Source organism: Labrus mixtus, chromosome 21 (assembly GCF_963584025.1).
Source record: "Labrus mixtus chromosome 21, fLabMix1.1, whole genome shotgun sequence".
NCBI lineage: Eukaryota > Metazoa > Chordata > Actinopteri > Labriformes > Labridae > Labrus > Labrus mixtus.
Window position 1 is genome coordinate 19543782 of NC_083632.1, and position 26447 is coordinate 19570228.

Sequence of the window (26447 nt, forward strand, 5' to 3'; positions counted from 1 at the left end):
TCCTGTCTCTCAATTAAAAGCCCAAAAATAAATCTTTAAAAAAAGAAAAGAAAGAAAAAGAAAATATTCAGTGATTGCAGGACAGATGTGATGCCTGCAAGGAACTTCCGCTCCATGTGGTCATGGATCCCAGCACAAAAAAATAACAGTCATGGAGTGAATGGTTCATTAGGTCAACACCTATGAGAAAAAAACCTGCAGAATGACACTACAGAGTTCAAAGAGAAGCTGCTCGATCTAAAAGAGACAGGCCTGCACCGTTTCTGTACTCACTTATACAACATTGGACACTAGTTCACACCCTTAAACACCTGAAAGAGAACATGACTGAGAATGAAGTTGTTGTCCTTGTCGACTACAAAGAAAACTACACTTGCGAATGGAATAAAGAAATGAAGGACCCTCACTATGGGGGATCCCACCAGCAAGTCACACACAGAGGTTTGTACTTCAGTGGTGGACAAGCTGAATCATCTGCAACTGTATCTTTCAGCGTATGACATGATGCTTCTGCCACATGGGCACATTTGGAGCCAGTCCTGGATCACATTAGAACCAGCAGACCTCCTGGCAGAACACATCCACTTCCTGCCAGACCTTCTAGCTATAGCTTCCACAGTGGCTTTTATGAAAGGCTTTGAAACCGTAACTGAGGCCTCACATTGGAAAGGAGACCCTGATGGAGGTAGGAGGCGCGCTCAAAGACCCGGCTGATGGCGTGGTAGCCTATAGCAGAGACATACCAAATGCTGGTGCTTTGCTGGAAAGTAAGTCAAAGCAATAATCAGTGAGGCATTCTTGAGGCCTTTGACCTGCTGAGGAGAGGAAGATGAGCGGCAAAGAAGAAGAGGGTGTGGTCATGAAATACTCAGGGTCATAGATGTGGTCTGATCTACCCTCATATTGGGCTCATTGAGATGTCTTCATGAAGCGCTGCATCCAAATTATTATTTTTTTTCACTGATGTGCAGCCTGCAGGGAGGCAGGTGTGACCTTTACAATGAATGGGTTTGAGCGTCGTGCAGCATCCACTGCATCCTTTCTGAATGGCCCTTAAGACGATCAACGATCAAAATTTTGTTTCATTATCCTTGATGGAATTAGTACACCTTTCTGTAAATAGTTGGTTGAGTTTCAGGAATTTAGTCATGATAACAAAAGAATCCTTTCATAAATCCTTGAACTGAGAGGTTTCTTTCCTTTATTATAATTTAAGTTAAGAATACCAAAAAAAAAACAACACAATGAGATGGGCAAGAAAAACATCAAGAACTATTCCTTAAATGAATACAGCATTTTGTCTTCCTGCACTGCTCATTAATATAAAGTAGATTTAAAATCACCTCTGGGAGCAAAAACTTTATTGAACAAGTCACCGCTCTGCTGACAGCATGAGGAACATTACTGCATTGAAGGAAACGCTACAGACGTGTGCAACGGATTCCTGACATCCACGTCAACTGTTCACAACTTGGTCTCACAAATCAAACAACAAAACACTAGACTTCAATTCAACCTTTATTATCTTGTTCTTTTCTGCTTTAAATTAATTTCCTCTTCTTTTTGTAACATCTGAAACAAATGAAAACATCCTGAAAAGGAGTGATAATAAAGACTGACTTAATTTAAATTGATACACAATAACAAAAACAAACAAAAAAAAACTGTAAAATATAACAGGTAATGTCTTTAACGTGTCTGTAAAACACTGTTCCAGCTCAGCTTGGTATGGTAGGATTTGGCATCTTTAATAGAGACGCCTTCAGTTGGTTGCTTCGTCTTAAAAACAAAATATTCTCTTATTGCATTTGGCAGAAAAGAAAAACCCAAAACAAGAACAAAATGCTGTTAAAAAACACAACTTAAGAGACATATGCAATAGTGCCAATGTTTTTGAACTTTTTAGCTATCACACACAGAGAAGCACGCAAACATAACACAACCACACAAACTCGTTCACTCAAATGCAAGCTGTCAGATTAACATCTATTCACTTCCCTGACTAGAGCAGATAAGTGTTCAAAAGCAACCACACACGCAATCACACATGAACAAACACACGCACACAAACGATTCTGATGAATCTCTCATGGACAAGAAAGAAAGAAACATTCAACATTGTAGCAATAACACAGACACTCCCGATATCTTCGTCATTATCTTCATCACATCTCCATTCGGTCATACTGTCATCGCTCCTTTCATGCACACACAGGCAGGCAGGAGGGCACCTTGTACAGCGAGTAAATAAGTGACCATAGTCATCATTAACATCATGACAATATATAATAACCAACTTAATTTTCTCGAGTAAGAAAAAATACAATAGCGAGGTCAGTGTTTGAAGGGCAAAAAAAGGACATCTCTGGATTTTCACAAAGTTTCACACATTTCTCTTTTCTTTTAAAACAGAAAGAAATGATAAACAACCGACATACATCAACGAGGAGTTACAATTTTGCTTGTCAAATATAAGAGCAGAGTGTAACTGATGAGAAGGTGTGATGCTGCTGACATGGCAGGCGGGCGGCCGCTGGGTGTTAGCCAAGGCCACTGCTGTTGTAACATTAAGTCGTCCTGTAAGGTCTGTGTAGTTGTTGTGTTGTAGCTCTGTTTTAAAACATGGAGGGATTTGTGGAGGATGTATCAACAACAACCCCAGAGGCATATAGTGCAAGTTTGGCTAATGTTGTATTTGTTCAATTGTTGTTGTTTTTTGTTTTTTTTACCCTGGGTCCCATGTTGATGGCATATTTCCACCAAGGTAGAGGTGTGTTAGTACCTACTAAAAACCCTCTTCCTTCTCCAAACCTCAAGGTTGCTGATCGTCCGGTTGACTCAGTAGTGTGGCGCTGTCCCAAAAATTTCAACAAACTTCAGCTCCTTCCCAACTCTCAAGCTTCCAAACATGAGAACTCAGAATTGAGCTGGCCAGGTCTATGAGGGCTCAGTCTGCAAGTCGGAATTTTGAGATTCAACCATTAAATAGTAATAAAAAAGGGAGAGAAAAAATAATAACTGTGGCACACTAAAAACAGCAATAGCTAAACTTGTTGATGTGTTCAACTCTGGCCGAGCCTGTCTACAGTGCATGCCTGAGTGATTGGGTCTCTGGATGCAGATGGTGGGATTTGGAGTAGAGAGAAAGAGCTATCCAGTTGAGTCCTAAGAGTTTAATGGATTTCACCTTTTTCCCCGGTTCAAGTTTTACTGTTGTCTTCATTTAAAGTTAAGCGGCTTAATGTGTGTGTGTGTGTGTGTGTGTGTGTGTGTGTGTGTGTGTGTGTGTGCATGTATTTGCATGTAGCCTGGGTGGGGCATGATTGTTGAGTGTCTGCTTTTTGGCTAACCAGTGTAGCTTTAATTTAATGTAATCACTATGTGTAAATAAATACAGTGTGAAATATGTATTACAACTTAGGAGTAAAACGTGTTGTTTTTGTTGGTGTGTGCGTGTGTGTGTGTGTGTGTGTGTGAGTCGGCCCTTTCAAATGGAGTCTGCCCCCCCTCCCAGCAGGTCCCCTGGCAGCAATGAGGCAGGGCTTCCCATCTGGTGACAATCTTCAAGTGCCGGGGAACCCCAGAGGCTACTGCCGGGGTATCCCGACCCGCTCATCCCCCCCATGCCCCCCCACAGACCCTGCCTTCCTGCCTCCACGCCTCCGGCCCCTCCCATCCCAGCACCATTGTTGCTCCACTGGGCGAAGATGCCCAGCCCAGACCCCTGGGTGGCAGGCTGGTCCGATGAGCTGCCTGTGCTGTCCAGACTCTGCCACCCAGAGCTGGAATGCCCGGCTCCTCCACTTCCTCCAGCAGTGGATCCTCCTTCTACTCCTCCTCCCACGCCGCTGCCTCCTGCTCCAACTCTCTCGCAGCTCCCTCCGTTACCACTGGCTGCTACTGCGGAGGCGGATGTAGGCCCAGAGCCTGCAGAGCCAGCTGTACCTCCAGCGCTCCCTGCTCCTCCTGCCTGGGAATGTGCAATGTAGCGAGCTACATCCTCCTCACTCACAAACTCGGCCAAAATAGTTGTGTTACCCAGAACACACCTGGTATGACAAAAAAAGGTTGGTCAGTTACTCTTATGTTTTATTTTTTTCTGCAGAACATGTTTTCATTTGAGTTCAGGTTATGGCCACATGTGACGGTAGAAGAACAACAGACTTACATGTGGAGTGCACTCTGAGCCTTGGCTGCTTCCTGTTTAGAGCTGTAGCGAATCAGAGCAGTGCCTTGGGTCAGGCCAAGGTGGAAAGTCAGCAGCGGGCCATGCTGCATGCAGATGGTCCTCAGAGTGGAGCCATCAATCTGGAGAAATATACAAGAAGGATGATGGTAAAACAAATAGAAGACTCGTGGGCTGAGGTTCAAAAATAAGTTGCACTGTTCCCATGTGGATATTTGTGTGCACCTCTGATTGGTGCATGGCAGTATCAAAATGGTTACAGCTTTACAAGTGCTGTGTGTTTCCCTTAGGTAGTTTCAGTAGTTTTTGCATAATGCATCTGTTTGTTTACCTGTGGTGTGAGGTTGCTGAGCACCAACCAGCAGCTTTCCCGAGAACTGCCGTCACTCCAGGTCGAGCCTTCAGAGAGTAAACAGACACACAAAAAAAATCCAGAGTGAGATTTTTCCACATTCACTTTAAAAACAATCCCACTCTGTTTTGCCCCTCGGATAAATGATGAATGACTTTCCCTGCTGCCTACACTGACGCTTGGCTGCACTTCAAAATCAAATATAAATGGATTATTAAGTCGGAAAAAAAAGACAATCTGTTTATCTCAGCAATCACAACCAGTTGTTTCATCAGCAGAGTACATTTAAATAAGCTGAATACTTCAATACTAACTGAACCTGAGGGAAAGGAACAACCCTGATACCAAAGCAATATGAGAAATGTGTTGGGACATTACCAGAGGAGCTTGAGCCCCCACCCCAGCTCCTGCCGGCCAATCGAGGGGCTCCTCCTGACCAGGGGGAAGGTGACGGCTGCTTTTGACTGGCTAGTCCTGGAGGTGGGCGGGACAGCTGGTTCTGGCTGCTGCCACGGCTGGCTTTCCAGGACTTATGTCCAATGGGCTCTGGGGGCCAGCTGGTCTTGTAGTCTGTGTACTTTGCTGCATAGGGACAAAGACGCAATAAAAAAACAACATATTAACAAACCATGTATGTAAATCTTAAGCTTCTGACACAGATAGAGTATGAAATATAGGAACATGGTAAATAAGGACTTCTATCAATGTGTTTTGTTCATAAAATAAATTAAAAGTATTAAATATCAGAGATAATCAGTTATATGACTAACTGGGAAAGTTTTTATTAATCAATTCATCTATTTTTGTATAAAGTAATACATGTACTTTGTGGTCTTTAAAATGTAAAAAAAAATAATAATAAAAAAGAAATAAAGATTTCTCAAAGTGTCAATCCTCTTAAAGCCCAATTTAAAATGAGCCCAGGAATGTGGTGGCGCGTGTTTGCCTGCTGTTACCTGAGTTGTGTGCGTTGTTTAGGGGACTGTCTGAGGCACTGTAGGGCCAGGCACCAGGTGAAGGCAGCAAGGTGTTGAGGGGAGGGGTAGGATCTGCAAAAAAAGATTATCATGAATGATTACAACTATCCCAACAGAGAGAATCTATATTTATGGAGACATTTTGATAAGCAGCTCTTATTGACTGTTCAATAGTTAATTTTTATTTATAAGATGAACATAAGTGTTTAATAACAAATATATCAACTTAAATAAGCAAAGAAAAAAATATTTCTTTGCTTGACAAGAAATTAAACATTGACAAATCTTCACATCAGCAGGATAGAAATAATTAAAGCGGTGTCCTCACAGCGGTTACAATTCTTACCAGTATTATCTTGTAACAACTGGTGCTCAGTATCATTGAGGTTGGGGGACACTGCATTTCCCATCATGCTCCCCGGGGTCATGTAGGGGTCAGATTCAGGGTCGACACGGTCGATTCCCTTCCAGGGCACGCCAGGCTGGAACTCTAAAGAGAAGACACACACGTGGTCGGATGAGGAGAGTTTTGAAGAGGCAGACAGAAGATGGAATAAATATGAAACCCTCTTCAACAGTAGACACGTTCAACGGCAAACAATATTTAAACATGAGAAAAAAAACTAGTTATAACTTCCCTTAAATAAATGTCTTTCTGTGTGACGGTTTGCTTTGTGTTCAGCAAAGTCCACAACATGTAGTTTCTGCACAGCTGTGAAGCTCTTTTTGGTACCATCTGTTTTCACCATGTGGAGTTCTACAACCTACTGCTACAGTAGTTGAGCTCTCAGCCTATGGAAACATTGATAGTTGTGATATCCATATATAAAAGTAGCACCGCCAGCCTGTTCTCGTCATTATGTATCCCAGCACCCTTTGTGCAGCCAAACGGCTGCTTGCCATAAACAATGAATGGAGGTTCATTTTCAGTTGTGGGTGATGGTGGAGGCTGCAGTTGCTATCATGACGACGCATGTCTCAGCGTTATATACTGGTATTTTAGACGCGTCTGTGTACTTTACGCAGCCGACTTACGATGCAAAAATCGATATTAAGAGTGGGTCTTACACACAGAATTTTATGGTAATCATTTTAACATGTCAATTACCAGGGGGCCAGCTGGGCGTAGGGGTGGGCTTATTTCCCATCTTGTTGCCAGGGGTGCGATGCCAGTTGTCTCCAAGCCCGTCTCCAACCATCATGTCATACTGAGAGTAGGGCGAGCCCCCGGGCATCTTCATTGGGGTGACAGGACCTGGAAGGTTAAGGATGAATGTTACATCACTGAACAAGAGATGGATTCAATAATGACTGTAATCTATGACTTTCACGTTCTGCCTGGACACCTTTCCCTTTCATGTCTTATCAAACCCTTTATACAAAAACCCCACGGATCATCTCACCATTTTTATGGAATGCGTTCTCTGGTGAGGTGGCATCTGGAGAAGAGTGTCCCTCCATCATCCATTTGAATCGAGACTTCTGACCCCCTAGGTCCTTCATGCCCCCAGGCCCCCCCACCACAGAGCCACCCAGGTCAAGACCTTGAAGGTTCACCCCAGAACTAAAACCTGTGTACAAGAAAAGACCCAGAGAATCAAGAGGTTTATTATTTGTCAACATTCATTCGCTTAAAATAAAACTTAATTGCTACCAGAGTAACATGGCATCCAACTGTGAATAAATTAAAGAAAAAATAAAGGTGAAAAACATTTCTTTCCATTTGAAATGTTGCTCATGCAAACCACACAACCAGAAATGGGCTTTAAACCTGCACAGAAACAGTCCCTCACCAGAATAGTGTCCAAGAGTTTTTTGGTGCAGGTCAGCCATAGATGCTGCCAGGCCTGGATGAGGCAGGGATTCAGCCCCAGGCAGTTTGGGACCCCCTCCGACACCGCCACTATGGTGGGAGGGGGAAAGTTTGGAGCTGCCACCTAATCCCCCAACCTGCTGCTGCTGCTGCTGCTGCTGTCGAAGCACGGCCATGATCCTTGCCAGCTGAAAACAAACAACAAGAAGGGTCAGCAGCTGAGAGGACGCTGTCTAGAAGTATAAGGGGAGTGAGATAGTGGGTGTATGCGTGTACCTGCTGAGGGTCCGCCTGCTGCCGCACATTAGGTGTGAACTTTCTCTGGTTTTGCAGGAGCTGCTGTGGCTGCTGTTGGGGCTGTTGCTGCTGCTGCTGCAGGAGGAGCTGACAAGCCTGACCAAACACAGGCAGGATGAAACAGAAAAAGAAACAAAAGAGGAGTGAGAAGCCAACGCAGACAAAAATGCAGTTCAAGGTTTGCACATGAAACCATTTGTCAACTGAATGATTATCAGCCTGAGTGTGAGTATTTGAGCTCTTCAGTGAAGTGAATCATCATCATTGTGTCTGGTCAGTTGGTAAGAGACTTCGCAAAAGCTTGTTTTCCTGAAAATATCTGTGACAAAGTGCTTTGTAAACTTGCTATTTGAAAAAGTGTTGTGTCCATATGTTGTCTTAATTCTTACTTGAATTAATCTGAATTATTTCCTGAGTTTTGAGGTAGGATTTTGACGAGTCATTCTTTATCTCAGCATACTATGTCACTCTAGAGATAACCCAATAAGTGCACATATTTTTTCCACATTTCTCTCTTTTCTTAAGTTCTGAATTTCAAAAATGTTTAAAACTTTGATAAGATAATTTCATGTTTCCAGACTCAGCAGGATGTGATTAAACCCTGCACTGATGTGCAGCGATGTATATTTGCTTCTCACCAGCTGAAACTGGATGTGAGGTGGGTAGATGCTGCTTAGCATGGCAATATGCTGAGGGGACAGCTGTGGAGGGAACACACCTCCCCCCAGTCCTGCCACCCCTCCCACGCTGCCGACACCCCCCACACTCCCGCTGGGAGGGGGCATCTGCTTCAGCACGGAGCCTGGCACCTGCAGACAGACACAACGGCAGGCAAGCACACCTGTTACCACAGAAACGCTTTGGTGCAGTAACCACGAGCAACCATGTTAGCTTGCTGCTCCTCCCCAGTTAACTTCCATTGTCTTCCATGTTCTCATTAGCTAGAGTTAAAAAGTTACTCCACCCTGAATGAGTGACTGAAAGACACATTTTACTTTGTATTCTTGAGATTAAAGCATGGAAACATGATCAGTGTTGTTCTGAAACGTGATTATGCTTTCTAGGGACCACTCTGACTGATAGACATCTTGTTGACAACAAGCAGATAATTTTAGAAAGTTTACATTGAGGTCTGTGAAGTACTCGATTGACCCCATGCATGAGCCAAGCTTAGAGTGTGGATTCCATTGGAGTTAATGCTAATAATAGTTCTCCAACTCCCCTTAACTGCCACCTTTCATCTTAAAATCAAATATGTAAAGTGCATAAAGCTGCAAGAGTCATCTAAGCAGATGTGTAATGAACTTTCAAACAATGTTTTAATTATGAGCTTTTATAACAACAGCATATCATAACAAGAAAAGACAGAAATTGGCCATAAGAGCTAAAAATGTAGAGGTGGGCTTTGCCAAAACTTAAACAAATCTCTGAGTTGAAATTGTACTGCATTAAATTTGTTACTTTGCAACAAAAACAAACAGTTAAGATGACAGACACAGACAGACAGACAGACTGTCAAACCACACACTTCCTGTGTCTAAATAAGTGTGAAACATGTAGACAGCTGCATTGAATACTGTTCAGAGAAAAAAAAAAGAAGCATTTGTACCTGAGGTGACAGGAACTGATGAGGCACTTGCGCTCGCATCCCTTGGGACTGGTTTAAGGGTGGGACACTTGGCTGGTGTCTTGACGGAGCCATTCCTCCTCCACTGCCGAAAATACTGTGACCACCCTGTAATTGAGCATGGAAAATTTAACATCACAGGATCCATAACAGGGGAGATTTTTATAAACATGCAGATCAATCAGAGCATGACAGAGTTGACGATGAGGAATCGGAGGTATAATTGTGTGGTTATCTTTTGGAAATGGAATACTACAAGAACACAGTGTTAAAATGGTGGGACAGAAACAGGAGGATAGGTTATCTTACTTGTCTAAAAGGGACAGTGTGGTTGAAGAGGGAATGGGGCTTGAAGACAGTGGGTGGTGAGTACAGAGAGTAAGGACCCTCCTCCCCAAGGCACCAATCCTGATTGGTCAAAGGCAAGGTCTGTCACAGGGACAACCAATAGAGGACCAATTTGAGTGTTGGTGAAGGGGGGGGGGGGGGGGGGGGATAGAGGACGGTTGAAACAGGGAGGAACGGCAGAGGCCGGGAAGAGAAGGTAGGATTACAAGGGGAAATAAAGAATAGTGAGAAACGACAAAGTGTTAGCAAGACATGAGAAAGACATAAGAGACAGAGAGTGCTAAGATAGCAGCGAGGCATCACCTTGTCATAGTAGGACCCAGGATCCCCAGGTACTGCCTCTTTGGAACCAGGTGGACGATAAGACATCCCCCCTCCTCCTCTTCCTCCTTTCCTCAGATCTCCATTGTAATCGTTCATCAACATGCTTCTTTTATCCACATCCATCTTCTTCTCCTGGAGCGGACCCGGAGCCAGGTCCATGTTTGGGCCACTGGGATCGTCATTCTTGGGGGGAAAAAAAAAGACAACCATCTTCATTAACATCATAATCATGCTGTAAATTAAATACTACATGCCTGAATGTCTAGGTGGATAAGCGTGTTCTAGGATGCCAGACCATATTAACACTATGCACATGAGAAGGTAACTCAGATATCTATCTTACCAGAAGTCCCATGTTAGAGAACTGTCTGTTGATGGGGCTCATCCATGAGTCTCCCCCAGGCTTCAGAGGACCCTGAAAGACAAACAACAAACTTAGCAGAGGAATGATGTCATAAGCTCTTGAAGGGTTTAATCAGAGAAACATTAATAATTTGTAATGTCTAAAAAAACCGATAAAGAATTGTTTTTTTTTTCAATTTAATTGTTTGGGGATTTCTGGATTTGGATTATGGGGACAGTTGCTGATGCAGCAGGATCATTTTTATTTAAATATTATGATGGGAAGAGTACAGTAGACTCTCCGACGGTAAGAAAAATTAATCAGGAAAACTTGTTTGTTAGTTTGTGGTCTGACAGATGAGTAGATTATGGCTGCTGTGTTGGTTGCATCTTTTAACTACGTACAGCATGAGGGACAGAACATAGATTGTTAAATGGGGGTGAAAAGAAAACACACTTAGAGCCCGTAGGCGGGTAGTCAGAAGAGATGATATATCAGAAAAGTTTATATTATTTGTACATTTTCAAAACCAATGCATATAATTTTAAGTTTTCTAAGTCATCATGGCCTCCTCAGAACGGGGATCTATTGACATTGAAATAAGCAGATGTGTCTGTGTTTTTTAATAATACCAGTTAACGTTCACTTTAACTTCAGTTTATTAACAGAATTAACCGATTAACTGTTATCGAAGTTAACGTCTTTGTTAACAGTTACATTTTTGATTACCTTTGCCTTAAATTGTGTGGTGAATACTAATCAACATTCTACAAATCTTCTTAAATCAATATTTATTTTTTGCACCAGTAACCTACCTTGTTGCCGGGCTTCTTCCCAGCCTGGCTCTGTCCCCAGCCCCCGTTGCTTCCCTGTCCCCAAGATGAGCTGCTTCCCTGGGAGCCGGCGCTGTTCCACATGCCACCTCCCTCCTCCTCATCCTCCCAACTTGAGTGACGTGAGGCAGCAACAGAGCTCTCTTTGTCACCCCAGCCATCTTGCATAGACTTTGAACCTGGAAGTGAAAAAAGGCAATACTTAATGGCACTTTCTCTTCTTGAAATGGCAATTTACAGATGTGGTAAAGATCTTAATTTCTCAATACTGTATAAGTTGACGACTAAGCATGCAAACGTCACAAATCTATAAAAGAGTCAATATCAATTGATCAATCCAGTACAAACATCAAAATGAGTTTGTATGGACATGAAAACAGTTATGTTAAATTTAACTAATCTTGTGCAGTATTCCCCACACACATAGATATATATATATAAATATATTAGTCTTTATTTGATCCCTAACCAGATTTGATGGGGTTTGGAGAAGGGTTTCCCCAGCTTGTAGTCTTCCCTCCAGCATCTTCATGATCTCCCCAGCCAGTGGGGGCTTCAGTAGGTTTTCCCCAAGCTGCCGTGCCATTGTCCACTGTAGGACTGGTTGGAGAGGCACCACCCCAACCTGAAGGACCTTCAGACACACAGACAACACAGGTCAAGATGGAGTAGTCTGATAGAGACCTTTTGTGAAAGGACAAACCTATTTTTCTCACTTAGTCAGAGTCTAGACTAGTCTGCAGGTTGCTGCATGGTTAAAGCTGTGCACAGAAGTCAAAGGAAACAAGGCACTGAAGCCAAAGAAGCATGGCCGGCTACTGTAAGTGTAATGTGTTGAAAGTGCTGAGACAACAAGCAGGTTGCGGACTTAAAAACATCAGCAACCATGACTCAGTAATACAAAAAAAACATTTAACCTCAAAGCAAACCTTGAACCTCCAAAAAATCAATTCTTACTGCAAATGCAGAAACTGTAATATTGAAGTTTTGAGTGGAGCTTCTTTTAAGATTTTCAAAACACTTCATCTCCTTTACTATCAAACTGTAGTAACTGAATCTGAGACAACTGGAATCCAACAACAACCTTCAAATGATAAACTTCTGCTCCACAATAAGCCTTAATGGAATGTCTGCATCCCTCTGAACCTTACAGTTCAAAAACAGTAGCTGGCTGTGAGGTTTTAACGGAATCGTAATGACGATTGACGTAAGCACAAGGTGTTTATTTATTTTCATAGGATCCCCATTATTTTTTACTATGGTAAAAACTTTCTTTCTGGGGTTGATCAGTTAACGGTTTGAAAGAGTGTAATAACAAGGATAGACAGATTGTAATTAATATGTCAAATTAAATAGAATTTAAGTAGCAACTTGTCAAAATACAATTTGTTTTCTTGATATCCATTTAAACTAATATAAATTTGAAGAAACAATTATATTAATAAAACTGATTGTGTAAAATAAGCCTATATCATCTCATCATTTGCATTTTTACAACCTTACTTTCTATTTGACTGTTTGTAGCTTCTTACCAACAGAGGAAGTTTTTGTAGGTCCATGGCCAGTGTTGAAGTCTCTGCTACCTCCAAGCGCTGCAGCCTGCCTGCTAGGCTGCTGCTGTATTGGAGGTCCCTGCTGTTGCTGCTGCTGTTGTTCTTGTTGTTGCTGTTGTTTTTGTTGTTGTTGTTGTTGTTGCTGCTGCTGCTGCTGCTGCTGCTGCTGTTGAGCCAGACCCTGGCCATGAGACTGCTGGCCAGCAGGGGCACTGTTCTTGTCCCACAGGTTGACAGGCTTGTAGTTGTAATTGGTTGGGTCTCCCCATGCTGATGTTCCATCATCTATCTCGTTCTTCCTGCTTATAGACTGCGGCGAGGGTTCCTCCCATCCGCTTGGTTCAGATCCACTTCCACTTCCTCCAGAACCACCAGGAATAGGCCCTGAGGTCCAGCCTGAGCTTTGGTTCTGATTCTGGGCTTGAGAGATTGGTTTCCTCCCACCGCCCCCTTGCATAGCCCCTTGGTCCATCGTTTGCTGTCGCTGTGGATGCTGATTGCGGGGCTGTGATTGTTGCTGTTGCAGTTGTGCCTGCGGGCCTGTGATGGATCCCGGCTGGCTGTTTGGCATCTGGTGCATTTTGTTTCCCCCACTCCAACTTTGATTGGGTTTGGACCCCATGCCTCCAACAACACCCACCCCCCCACCACCACTACCTCCTCCCCCCCCTGTGCCCCCTGCTCCCCAGGTCCTCCGGGGTGCACCATCATCCCAACTTCCCCAACCACCCGCACCTGAATCCCCACCTGAGTTTCCTCCATTGTTCCTCTCTTCCCCCCATCCACCTCCTCCACTATTTGATTTGGACTGTTGCTCTCCCCAGTCCCTACCTACTCCAGCCTTCTGTCCTGATCCCCACCCACTTCCTCCTCCATTCCCTCCCATTTCTTTCCAGCTCCCTGTCCCTTTCTCTTCCTGAGTCCCCCCCCAGCCTCCGCTCACTGGTTCACTTTGTTGACCAAGATCACCCCATCCATCTCCATTTCCTCCTCTACTACTGTCTCTCCATTCCTCATTCCCCCAACCCTTGGACTCCTGGCCATCTCCTGCCCCCATCCCACCTCCACCCCAGCCTGTAGTTTTCCCCTGCTGGCTGTGTCCTGGAATAACCCCAGACCCCATACCAGGTCCTGTTGCGGTCACTGGCCCAGATTGTGAAACGCCAAGATTCCTCATGTTTGGGCCTGAAGGTGGCGGGGCTCTCCCAGACAAAGAGGCCCCACTACTGCTACTGTTGCTGCTGCTCTCCCAGCCTTCTCCGGAGGACCCAGCAGAGGGAACAAGGGAAGGACCGGCCCCTGGACCCATGGAATCAGTGATTTGGGTCCTGGGTCCACCAGAATACTGAGAAGAACCACCCAGGGAAGATGGTTGTTTTGATGTAGCTGATGGCATTCCACCTTTACTCTGTCCTCCATGATCTCCATATTCCCAGGCTGTGTTTTGCCGGATCTGTGTTTGGCCCCAGCCGGTGTTGGACAGAACCCGAGGGTCCAGATCAGACCGACTGAGCAGGTTCTGTAAGGCAGCTTCAGCATTAGGTGATGTGCGACGCGGACGACTATGACTGCTGCCGCTCCCGCTCCTGGAATTTCCGCCACTGGATGAAGATCCTCCCTGTGTTCCCTGTCCTTCTACACTCCCACCCCACTCCCCTGTTTCACTCTCTCCCTTCTGATTGTCCCAGGCTCTGGTTGTAGTAGTGGCAGTTGAGGAAGAAGTGGGGGCCGCAGGGGGGTTACCTGCTGTGCTGCCCCCACTACTGCTGCTGTTACTACTGCATGCTCCACCCATTCCCTCACCTCCAGGATTAGCTCCACCAACAACGGTGGATTTACCACCCCAATCACTACCGGAAACCCCTCTGTCCACTCCTAGTCCTGATGACCCCCATCCTCCCTGAGATACCCCGGAGGTTTGACTACTGTTTCCCCCAGTTCCAGCACTGCCCCACGCATTAACCCCACTAGTGGAATTCGGATATCCCCAACCCGTGGTTCCATTATCTCCTTCAGCAGCTCCGAAGCCCCCTGCCCCACCTCCTCCATCACCCCAACCATCAGTCCTTGAGGCACCCGTTTTGGAGTTAGCTGCAGGGAAAGAAGGCTGGCCTCTCCATGTGGAAACAAGGTTGTGGTCCCCCACACTCATCTCACCTCCTCCTACACTTCGGTCCATTCCTCCCCCAATGCCTTCCCCCCCTACAATTTTTGGTCCCACTGATTCGCTGTCCCACTTCCCCCCTCCAATTTCTCTGTCTCTGGATTGCATTTGGTGAAGTTGGCGCTGATGGGGGCTTGATTGATTCACAGATAAAGGTGGGTGACCCCCCGGCACCACGACTGCCCCGCCTCCCAGGCCCAGGGAAGCAGAGCTGTTGGCAGACAAAGACCCTCCAGGGCCCTGGTGGTGGAAGGAAGGAGAACCTCCTTCCCCTACAGCAGCGGGCCCATCCTGCTGCACCAGGGCAGGCCAGGCCGAAGGGTTGGCATTTGGATTGAAATTGGCACCTGTAAGACCACTGCTGCCATCGACGGGGCCACTGGCATCATGGCTTCCTGGCACAGTGGAGGCTTTGGAAAGTGAGGAGGGCTGTTGTAGCAGAGGGCCAGCTACTGCATTCCCTCCTCCAAGATGACCCTGGGAGGCAGCCATTCCCCACGCCACGCCATTGGACGACTGCATACATTCATTGGGCAAAGAGAACGAGGAAGTAGATGAGGATTGGTTGCCAGAGGCACTGACGCTGTTCACAGGCATTACGTTGTTGCTGCTGCTGCCCCCCCCAGTCCCAGTGAAAGAAGCTCCTCCCCCATCATTGCCAGCGATGCTAGGCCACTCCTCCAGGTCGTTGCCATCGACAATAACCTTCTCCCTACCCTGAGAAGAGGCCTGGCTGCCTGAGCTCGTCCCCCACATGGAATTTGCATAATTAGAAGTAGTAGTAGAAGCAGCAACTGATGATGAGGTTAGGGCCAATGAGGAGGCAGCTGCACCAGAATCTGAAAAGTGGATCCAACAAGAAACTTTAGAAGTTTTTGAGACTTTTTCTGTATAACCTTTACATAAAGTGAATTTTGTTCTATTTTCCGACAGCATTGCTAACATTTACCTGAGACAGCAGCCATGTTTGCATTGGGGCCATCCCCTCCTCCCCCTCCTCCTCCTCCTCCCAGCAGCATGGAGGACAGTGGCGGCTGACCCCTCTTCAGTAGCACTTTATGGTCCTGCTGGCAGCGGAATCGTGGCGGCACTTCTCTCGGCATGTAGCGCGGTTGCTGCTGAGGTGCCTGGGCACCGCCTCCGCTACTGGTACTGCTGTTTCCAGCAGCACTGGCGCCGCCAGCGGTGGAAGAAGAAATGGTGTTGGAGGTTGGTTGTCCGTTGGCCACCGCCAGGCGCTTGGCATTGTTGCCGCCCTGAGACGGGTTGGCAGCACTGCCAGGGCCCAAGGTGGCGGGGGATGGAGAGGCAGAGGGGGTGGGTCCAGGGCTGGGGGAGGCAGAGCTGCTCTGAGTGGCAGGAGACTGGGCAGACACCGGTTTAGACAAGTCTGGCACTGCAAAATTGAGGTGAAAAGAAAAACAGATGAGAAAGAAATAAAGTATCATTTAACATTTAACAAAGATCAAGAACATAAAATAAATCTCATAAAATGAAGGTTCTAAGAATATGTTCTGAATAGAGCATAATCAGCATATAAGGAAAAGGAAGAAACTACAAAGACTTTCCTGATTATGAGACATCAGCTTCATGAACATGGCTTTTACCTTTTCTTCTAAGCACACTTTAATACAGTGACAATACAGATGAGCTTTGCTAAATATTTCCAAAATGGTATGGTATGGTATTTACATAATTCACTGTGGTCTTACCTTTGTTTTTTTGTTCTGTCCCCTAAAGTTAACAAAACAAAAGACATTAGTTAATCACAGTAAGGACACCATGAAATAAAAAACATTTTAAACATTCAAAAGTGAAACCTCAGCATACAAAAATACTGATAAAAAAACAACAAAAAACAGTAAAGTGCATACTTAATGTCTTACCGAAGCCTGCAAGTCATAGTGAATATGCTCACCTTCTGAGAGGCTTCCCTTTTCCTTTTGTCGTCTTTCTTCCTTTTCTTGTCTTCCATGAACTACTGCTCCTGTCCTGATACTCCTTTCTGATAAAAAGAAAAAAAAAAAGACTTTACAAATGTATAATTTAAAACAAACAAACATGGTGCACATTTGTTTTGCCTCAGACTTAATTGAATTATTGCTTAACAAAAAAGGAGACAAAGTTCATAATTATTGCAGCATTAAACAAGGGAGACAACATCACAGTCGTTTCAAGGCTATGTAAGCCTCCATCAATGTGGGTGAGCGAAAGTGGATCACAAGTTTGAAAGAATGAATCAGCCATCAAGTGCTTGAGCTAAGGATACAGCTCAACCTGTAGGTAAATAACACTAATCATTAGGAATGGCACCGATCTGATCCTGGTTTTGGATATTGGTCTGATACCGATAGCTTGATTGGGCCGATTCTCGAGGCCAATCTACACAACCCAGTTCTGTGCTATTCTTTGATTAAGAACGTCACTGTCACTGGTAGGCATGTGCATTTTGCTAGGCGGAGCTAACAAAGCACAGAGTATGCTAAGCTAACAAAGGCTATAAACAATATCTGCATGGCTCACGTTGGGAAGGGTGTCGACTTAACGAAAAGTTTAAAAAACAAAGAAGGCAGACGACACTAAGCAGTTTAGTTTGTAGGCGGCATTGAAAAGAAACGAGAACTTTCTCAGTGATGTTTTGAAAGCAATAAAACACTTAAGATCCCAGTACAGTTTGCCATCATGTAAATAATTTCTAACAGCATTCTGCCTGGCTTCTCCAGGAACATATGAGAAGGGTTAGCAGCAAGGTTAATGGATGTAAAAGCTTTGAACTTCACTGCAGGTACCTGGAGCTTTGACATTACCACACAGTGCAGTGCTAAAGGCTACAAGCTAAAAACTTCCATGGATCACAACACCAGCGACTTGATTTCAACTGCCATCAAGGAAACGCTTTATCAGTTCACTTTAAGTGCATGACATTTTTAGAGACAATGCCAGCAACATGAAAAGGCCAAGGACAACAAAGGAGTGCCCAGCTTCTGCTGCTTTGCACATATGATGATGCTCAACAAGGGTTCAATGTGACAACAGTGGGTGAGAGCTACTATTGCATGTGGTGCATAAACTGTGGGTCAGATTGTGGCAGTAACTTAATCAGCGGATACCCATAGTCCAGGTATCAGATCGGTATCTGACCTCAAAAAGTTGAATCGACCCATCTCTAGAAATGATCCCTTACAGAATATGGCACACTGGCAGGTTAAACAAATGCAGATGGTTGGAGAGGTTTGACATAGTCAGTGAACTCATCATGTTAGCAGACTTACAGAATCTTCATGTTGCTATAGAAACCAAAGCTAGTGACCACCTGCATGCTTGTGCTTAATGTTTTCTAAAATGGAGCTTGACAACTCTTTCAGATTAGACTCTAAGAGAAATATACAAGAAGACATATATAGAGCAAGCTGGTTTACAAATCCAACTATTGATAAGGAACCTGAAGTAAGAATAGTTTGATGTTTGACACATATGGAGGTTTTAGTGCAGATAACATGGCCCAGCTATTTACTGTTTATATAACAAAGCTTTATATCCCACTGGATCTATTAGCTTATATTACCATGTTAAAGGTCGTATTGGATTATTTACATATTAGAGAGGTTTTTCTACATAACCGTATTGAACAGATAATCCCTGAAGAATGTAGTTTAGTTTCATAAATACTATGTTTCATTCAGTGTGCAGGATCTCTCGATTCATGGCTGACATCTCGCTTCAGGCCTGACGGAGCATCCTGCTGATCTATTAATACGAGCTGTTTAAGTTATGCATTCAGCTCTCCAGGTACTCTCCACAACACGGAGGTAAACTACAACAACCTAATGAAGCCGTGTCCCTGTTGTCCTGTCAACATTATTACAGCCTCGTCCGCGTTTAAGCTGCAGAAGCTAAAGGTCCCAATCCTGCATCACAAGATATGCTTTATAATGCTGAAACTGATCAAGCGGCCTCCAGTATCCAAGACAGGTGTTTAAACCTGCACAAACATGTCACAGACAACACATCCATTAAAGTGTAAAACATAAAAGTGACAACTTACACAGCAGCTCCTGAGAGGACGTTTATAATATGTAGGAGTGGTGTCCACCCATAGTCGTAAAAAACGCATCAAGCAGAACAGCACGCACAAAAACAAGGTATGAAACAGCTGTTCACTAACGGAAGACGGGTTAATAATGTGGTCTGAGTACCCTTACGGTCTTTACCATCTAATACACCGAGCCACACATCCAGCTCTGCTAAAGCTAATGCTAACGCTAGCTAACTAGATAAGCGAAGTTACCTGGAGCTACAAGTAGCCAAGGCTAACCATGTTAGCTTCAGCATTACGCAGTAGCGTTGCATTTAACCACCAAAAGATGCAGCTTCCACTTTTTGCATGCACACACACCGTGACAATTTAAATACCGTGCAATATTCAAATCTCTTAGGATTGTGTTTACTCACCTCAGGAATCACATATGACGAAAAGCTAGCGTGCTAAGCTAGCTCTGCTAAAGTGCTTCAGTGCGATTTTTTTTTTTGTATCTTTTAGAGGCATTCGTCGAGGCTGAGCGGAGAGTCAAGTAAGTGGCAGATGATGTAAAATACACGCGGAGTTAGCTACTGGTTTGTAAGTAAGTACTGACGTTGTAATAGTGTAAACCCTTAATGTGCAGAAGATTTTAAATTTCAAAGCGCTGTGGAGTCAGTCGGTTGACGGGCGGCCATTTTGGTGCTCAGCATGAAGCGTCTCCAATGAGCAGCTGCGTGGAAGCTCTCTGACTGGCTGCTTCCTACCGGAGGGATGCATAAAACACACATTGTGACCTTCAGAAACTTTTGACAGTCGCCCTAAGCACATCTGTGCATGCTTCATCGTATCTGTTCAGACTACCTGAAGGCACATGGTCACCTCACCCACTGAAGTCAATAACTGAAAACTGTCAGATTTGTAAATTCATTAATTCATTTTCACTTTGCCTCGATAGCAATGGGTCCGAAAAAGAGAAGACCAAGGAAAAGGAAAAGCGAAGAGGCTTTGGAGGAAGGAAGGGAGGAAGAGGACACCAAGGAGAAGGAGGCTGAGGAAAGAGGTGACAGGAGGAGGAAGGAGCGAGGAAACAAGAAGTACATAGGATGTCATGTTGGCATTCAAGGTAAGTTCCTGTTTCACAAGCTAAACTTATGACAATACAGGCACACTCTGCACTGAACATTTCTGATTGGTGGAGTACATGCCACATTAACAAGACTTTGCCACAAGTCAGCAGAATAATGAGCTTTATCATCACAGCTCGAGATAACAAAAGGCTGGAAGAGACTTTGAATCAATTGAAAAGTAGCTCCTGGAACAAAAAGAAATGCGGCTGTGCTTAACTCACACTCTCAGTTCTTGTGAGGCTTGTTCTTCTGTTTCCTATAGGTGGGATATGGAAAGCGGTGGAGTCATGCACGGAGATGGGTGGCAGCAGCTTCGCCCTCTTCCTGGGCTCCCAGCGCTCATGGAAGAGACCCGCACTGGATCATGCAGCAGCAGCTAAATTCCAGGAGCAGTGTTCCCTTCAGGGTTATGATCCAGCTCACATCCTGCCTCATGGGTCCTACCTGATGAACTGTGGATCTCCTAAAGAGGGTTCGTGAGACACTCTGATTGATGTCTCCTTCACATCCGGTCTTTGACTTCTCTTCTGCTCTGTGTGACCTGCCCTCCTTTTACAAGATTTAATCATTTGAATTGTCCCACTCCCTTGTTGTCTTTCAATAATCTACTATGGTTTGTGTTTTTGAATGCAGATGTGTTTGAGAAGAGCCAGGCCCTGCTGCTGGATGAGCTCAGCCGCTGCAGCCTCCTTGGTCTCAGCCTCTACAACTTCCACCCCGGCTCCTCCCTGGGCTCCATCACCACTGAGCAGTGTGTTGACAAGATAGCAGGAGCAATCAACCATGCTCACAAGCAAACACCCGCTGTGGTTACAGGTGGGGATGGACAAAATCACAATAACACCCAGTACTCTGGTACTAAGGTTATACTATTCACAAATTGCAGGAATCTTGATTGAGCTTAATGACCATTTAATTTAATCAGCTTAAAAACAATTAAAATGATGAAATATGTTATTTAATTTCTGTGATGAGTAGGGTCAGCTTCCTCTTCACCTTTGTATCATTCTGCTGATTTTCTTAAGGCTATTCTCCCTGGTTATGTCGCAGGATGAATTTGTGATTGATACTTCGGCAGTTAATGGAGGGTGACACATTATTACAAAGGCAGACACTACAATAAGGCGTATCCAGTTAAAATAAGCAGTGTGCCTCACCCTAAACAACAACTAAATCAATTTCCAATAAAGACAGCTTCTTGGAGGTTTAATGAAGCCAAATAAGCCTCGTTTCCACCAAGCGGTCCGGTTCATTTCGGTACCTATTTATTGGCGTTTCCATCGTCAAAAGTTGGGAATGGTACCAAAATAAGGGATCTGTACTGTCCTACTTTTTTTGGTACCCTTCTGTTTGGGTGCCAAGGGTACCGATCCAACCCCAAAGGGTCCCTTCATTACTGTGTCCCTGTTCTTCTTGAACGTTTAACTCAATTAATAGCTGCCTACTGTGTTGGGTTGTTATGATGTCACACTGTTACATAGCTGACTCGGCTATCTCCGTCTGGCTTACACTCCATTTACCAAATAAGGGTACGGTTGGCTGTGGAAACGCAAGCAAGTTTAGGATTTACCGTTACCAAACTGTACTGAACCAAACCGGACTGCTTGGTGAAAACGGGGCAAATTGTCAATGAAAATTATGGCATGTAGCAATGACGTGTGGAAAACCCAATTTTAGAGGCTAAACACAGGAAAACTGCTTTAGGAAATTACAACTGACCAGCTAAAGGACACATAAGTGGGTGTTTCACCTATAGCCTTAAAGTTACATTACAATACTACAATTATACAGATTTCAGTTAATTCCCTTTAAAGGCTTTATCAGTGCCATTGGTTCAATGTAGAGAAACTCTAACTGAGAGACGATGATGAGCTGGTGGTTTTTATTCTAGTGTCGTGAGAACACTCAGCAGTCACACTGAAACCCATTGCACAAAAAAATTCAATCTGATGTCATTAAAATCATAATTGGTGGGTTAATCACTTTGAATTTAATTAATAAAACTCTACTTTAATATGTTTGACCTCATTCAGAAAAATTTAACTACCACAAGAAAAGAAGAAAGTGAGTTTAATTATCGTATACTTAACCACTTGACCTCAGACTGACTTCTGTTCTAATGCATAACTTTCAATTTGCAGGAACTGTCTGCAGGCTTTTCACTGGTGTTACATTACTTGTGATTCATGGCACACATCACAGTCCCTTTGACTGCCTTTCCCTTAATGCTGCTGTAGTGACAAGAATACACTGCTCGCAAAAACACACAGAGGCAGAAATGAAACCTTCCCTCAGGCTGTGCCTCAGGAATGCACAGCAGCTAGAACGACGTCTGACATGTATTGTGTGGTTGGGGAAATATTGGAGATGAGTTGGGATATCAAACTAATAATGCTTTCTTCTCTTCTCTTTTTTTTTTTGCCTCCATGGGGTCAGTGTTGGAGAACATGAGTGGGCAGGGCAGCACCGTGGGCGGCAAGTTCTCTGAGCTGAGGAGCATCATAGACCGAGTGAGAGACCAGAGCAGAGTGGGCGTGTGTCTGGATACCTGTCATGCCTTCGCTGCAGGTGAGTCAAACCTGAGCTTGATCTTTTTGTCCTACAGAAACAACAGAAAGCAGTTAAATCAACATCCAGCACCATCCTTTAATTTAACACAGTCCACATTTTAATATTGGAGCTTGAGTTTAACAGAGAAACGTTTTGCATTGGTATATATTTTGCTTGAATCCTGCACTCTATAAATCTTAAATCTGCCTGATGTCTAAGCTGAAAATGTCACTATTGATGTGGAGCTGAACCCTGTAAAGGCTCAAAATGTTTAAACTGCCACCGGGGCTGTGACGCTACATTCATAAACGATCTGATTCTTTTGAACAGCTCTTTTCTTTCCATTGCCCAATCCCAGTATCCACCCTAAAGCCTGAACACTGTACCTTTAAGGACCTTATGTTATCCTCATTTTCACCTTTCATGTTGTCAGCCTGTGAAACCTATAGAGTAGCTTTGCATCATTTACAGCGAGAACATTTTTTCTTACTTGTGGTAAATGGATGGACAATTGGACAGACACGGGAAAGCAGCGGGAGCAACTTGGGCTTAAGTTTCTTGCCCAAGGACACATTGAACTGGGTATCGAACTGCCGACAGCATTAGCCCTAAACTGAGCCACAGTCACCTCATACTTATTTTATACTGACGTCAGTAAGAGCCCTTATTACAGCCTCTGCCTGAAAGGTTTCTCTATAAGGCCCCATGTGGTCACTGCCTTCTGATTGGCCTTCCAGGGGCAGAACGAACGCTGCAGGGCTGCCAGGTGAGAGCTGCTCTCCAGCGCTCAGAGAACAGCACCTGTAAACGGCTTTACTGGCCTACGTAGAGGATTGAAGCCTTCTCATGAAATTATTGGACAACCCTTTTAGCGCGCTTTTCAGACTTCTCTTGGGATTACTCCGACACACATTTACCTCATGAGCTGAAACTTTGTCCAAATGAAGTATGGACATCCAGAGTTTTAAAATTGGGGTCAGCATAATAGGTCAACTTGACTGATGTCATGCATGCAGTGTGTGAGTCCGTTAGGGCTTGAGATGGTATAAAATGAGGAATGGGACACACTGTTAGGCTTGAAAACAAAATGTGGCATTAAACAATAAAGCGGAAAAAAGCCTACCTTCTGTATGCATTTTGTTTTCTTCCATTACATTTATATTGTAGCAATCTATGAAAATTCAGAAAAAGAGTTAATGTTAATCATGTGTAAATATTCAACAGTGATTAACCTCATGTTGTCACTAAAGAGTAAGCTCGTTTTCATTTTTCTCCCATCACGTCTGTGCTTGTCTTGTTTACATTTAGTTTTGTTTTTTTCCCAACCTTATTGGGTAGAACAGTTTACAAACATTTGTTCACATTAAACCGGGGGACTGGACGTTCATGTCCTTCACATCACCAAGTTTGCAGTAAACCTAGTCCCACAAAAAAAGACTGCAGAAATGAGGACTCAGGGAAAGTACGTAATCTGGTGTTGTAAAATCTGCATTAGTCTCATGATTTGACAATGGGACGGCACTTAGCACTCACTGACTTACCGGGAACGCGCCTCAAAGAGTGTGGAGAAAGGGATTGTTCTTGTTCCTACCTACTCATGCCAGTTGGTGGCATTAGCAGTAATTCCCATCTAAACTGTTTTTCAGCTGCAAGTAAAAGAAAATGATTAAACTTTCTGATTGACAATGAGAACCAGCAAATCAACAAAAAGAAAATCTACAAAAAAAAGAGAGAAAAATCATCCTAATATGCAAACTGTTTACCCACTAACCCTGATGTTAACCTCATTTACATGAAACAAACAAGCAACCAAAACAATGAGCAGGAATATATACACCTCATAGAAAGAAGCAAATCTATGAGAGACAGCCCCCGCCTGTTAAAGAGCAGCACTAACCATCACTGCAGTGTTATTTCTCTCTATGTTGAAGCGTACTCTCCTTGCCCCTGTCAGGATATGACCTCTCTGCAGAGGGAGGAGTGAAGGCCGTGCTCGATGAGTTTGATAAAGAAGTGGGGCTCCACTATCTCAAAGCTGTACATCTCAATGACTCCAAAGGTAAAGCCAGGCCTGGCTCACAAAAATATCAGCTATTTGATTATATGTACAATCATTCTGACTTGTATACATTCAACTTTGTTGTCTAAATTTTGCAGGTAAGCTAGGCTGCAACCTCGACCGACATGAAGACATCGGTAAAGGTCAAATTGGAATCTCTGCTTTCCGAGACATTGCCAATGAGCCCAGACTGGACAACATCCCGTTGATACTGGAGACACCTGGACGGTGAGAAGACGGCAGATTAAAGAGATGATGGTTAAAAAGGACAAATATCCAACTTTGAAAACTCATATTACATGTATTTATTCATTCACAAATGTAAATTATAATCAAAAGGAGTCCAGTACTGTTCTAAAAAATAATTTAAAGAGGCTGTTATGTACCACTGGCTTTCTTACTGCTGAGATACAGCTTAAACATTCAAGTTTTATCTTTCCCAGCAGACCCGGATTCGAGTATGCTGAGCAGATCGAACTTCTCTATTCCCTCTGTGAGAAAAAATAGAAAGTAACATCACACATCGATAAGCACTGCTTAACCGAAACCAGCCAAGCCACAGCTCGCACATCTGTGGGAGAATAGAAGTGTTTGTGGAGGACCAAAGTGGACGGCTGGCTGAACCCGTTCTTCTTTTTAAACACAGTCAGAGTTTGACATGTCGTTATCATCAGTCACAGTTTGAATGGTTCATGTAGGTTTTGTCTCTGTTTGAACAGGAGTTGAATAAATGTGTTTTCTAAGTTTTAATGTGACTTGTGAGAAGCTGTCTTGTTAACAGTGAGCCATTAGAGGGCAGCATGGACACACAAATACAAACCTGATGTGAGGATCCTGAGAGCTTTAGAGTGTCTGCAAGCAGATGTACACATTGAGAGTTTAGTTCATCAGATATAATGTATTTATTGTTTTATATTTAGTTTGACCATTTTTAATCCTTATATAATAATAATGATAGTAATAACTTTATTAGTATAGCAATTTTCAACAACATAACACATAGATGAGACACCCAACCAACAACAACAAAACGCAGACAGTAAAAGAACCCAAATAAAAACCTGAAAAACATCCCAACTCGTACATCATCAGGATTAAGGCAACATAATAACTCATAATAACCCAGGCACCTTGAGACCAAGAAGACAAACTTACATCTCTGCTGCACATATATCATGTAATGACATGTCCAAGTTGATGTCTAACAATAAAAAGCATAAGTAACGCTTGTTTTGAATGAAATCAAAAGAGATTTAAATGGAAGTTTTTCTCAGACCAAACATTTAAACAATTAGAAAAACAAGAAAATAACCACAAGTTAAGAAGAAAACCTTTGTATATCACTTTTCTGTTCAAATAAAATAAAATAAAAAATGTACAGGAAGCAAAAATAATAATAATGTCAGAATCAGAATTCTGATTCTGACATTATAATTATTATCTCAGTAATATGATATATTGTAAGATAATTCAAATCAAGTCAATCTGAAAATGATCAGTGAAGTAGCTGGGATATTCTGCTGCCATCCCTCTAAGCTTGATCTCAAATACATCTATATCCAATAGGTGTCACACATGCTCTTATATGTACATATTTATAAACGCCCTCTGCATCACAAACACAGTCAGCACTCTTACACGTACTAAACATCATCACAGCTCTTCAGTTAAACGTCCCAGCTGTTGAATAGCAACACTGGTGCAGCTGTTGACCCCTGCAAGGACAGTAACTGATAATCACACCTATTTAAACTCCCCACAGTGCACATAAACATGCATACTCACACACACACACACACACACACACAGGAGAACACATTCCTTTACAGCTGAGGATTGGAAACAGCTTCTTAGTGTGAATACAGCTTAAATA

At 43.6% G+C, this 26447-nt stretch overlaps 2 protein-coding genes across 5 annotated transcripts; one reads left to right on the forward strand and one right to left on the reverse strand.

The window, feature by feature from the left end:
• Positions 1 to 1178: 1178 nt before the first annotated feature.
• On the reverse strand, positions 1179 to 19406 carry tnrc6ba (trinucleotide repeat containing adaptor 6Ba). Of its 3 annotated transcripts, none has more exons than XM_061028765.1 (22): positions 19270 to 19406; positions 16736 to 16822; positions 16530 to 16551; positions 15767 to 16213; positions 12633 to 15656; positions 11570 to 11734; positions 11083 to 11279; positions 10268 to 10339; positions 9904 to 10107; positions 9562 to 9681; positions 9235 to 9360; positions 8264 to 8434; positions 7605 to 7721; positions 7309 to 7516; positions 6919 to 7086; positions 6624 to 6770; positions 5862 to 6005; positions 5495 to 5587; positions 4917 to 5120; positions 4518 to 4585; positions 4169 to 4308; positions 1179 to 4049 (listed from the first exon to the last, which is right to left on the reverse strand). In XM_061028765.1, exons 2-22 carry the CDS (start codon positions 16790 to 16792, stop codon positions 3488 to 3490), a joined length of 6456 nt encoding a protein of 2151 aa, XP_060884748.1. In that variant the 5' UTR covers positions 16793 to 16822; positions 19270 to 19406; the 3' UTR covers positions 1179 to 3487. The 3 variants fall into 3 exon arrangements, with proteins under 3 accessions (XP_060884748.1, XP_060884749.1, XP_060884750.1); XM_061028766.1 differs by lacking the exon at positions 19270 to 19406 and adding an exon at positions 18863 to 19061; XM_061028767.1 differs by lacking the exon at positions 9562 to 9681.
• Positions 18577 to 25324, forward strand: si:ch211-141o9.10 (probable endonuclease 4). 2 transcript variants are annotated; one of them, XM_061028769.1, is made up of 8 exons: positions 18577 to 18626; positions 19794 to 19961; positions 20228 to 20437; positions 20599 to 20781; positions 22402 to 22533; positions 24470 to 24574; positions 24673 to 24802; positions 25021 to 25324. In XM_061028769.1, the coding sequence occupies exons 2-8, from the start codon at positions 19796 to 19798 to the stop codon at positions 25079 to 25081; spliced, it is 987 nt and encodes a 328-aa protein (XP_060884752.1). In that variant the 5' UTR covers positions 18577 to 18626; positions 19794 to 19795; the 3' UTR covers positions 25082 to 25324. The 2 variants fall into 2 exon arrangements, with proteins under 2 accessions (XP_060884752.1, XP_060884751.1); XM_061028768.1 differs by lacking the exon at positions 18577 to 18626 and adding an exon at positions 19252 to 19388.
• The last annotated feature ends 1123 nt before the right edge of the window (positions 25325 to 26447 follow it).

What these genes read in the sequence shown, in the direction of transcription:
- tnrc6ba (XM_061028765.1), bottom strand. Translation starts at nt 16,792, where the DNA reads ATGGAAGACAAGAAAAGGAAGAAAGACGACAAAAGGAAAAGGGAAGCC. An exon ending in AAAGGGAAGCCTCTCAGAAG is followed by an intron (nt 16,552 to 16,735) that starts GTGAGCATATTC and finishes TGTTAACTTTAG; the next exon opens with GGGACAGAACAAAAAAACAA. An exon ending in AAACAACGCACACAACTCAG is followed by an intron (nt 5,121 to 5,494) that starts GTAACAGCAGGC and finishes GTCCCTATGCAG; the next exon opens with CAAAGTACACAGACTACAAG.
- si:ch211-141o9.10 (XM_061028769.1), top strand. Translation starts at nt 19,796, where the DNA reads ATGGGTCCGAAAAAGAGAAGACCAAGGAAAAGGAAAAGCGAAGAGGCT. An exon ending in CTGTGGATCTCCTAAAGAGG is followed by an intron (nt 20,438 to 20,598) that starts GTTCGTGAGACA and finishes TTTTGAATGCAG; the next exon opens with ATGTGTTTGAGAAGAGCCAG. An exon ending in CTGTCATGCCTTCGCTGCAG is followed by an intron (nt 22,534 to 24,469) that starts GTGAGTCAAACC and finishes TGCCCCTGTCAG; the next exon opens with GATATGACCTCTCTGCAGAG.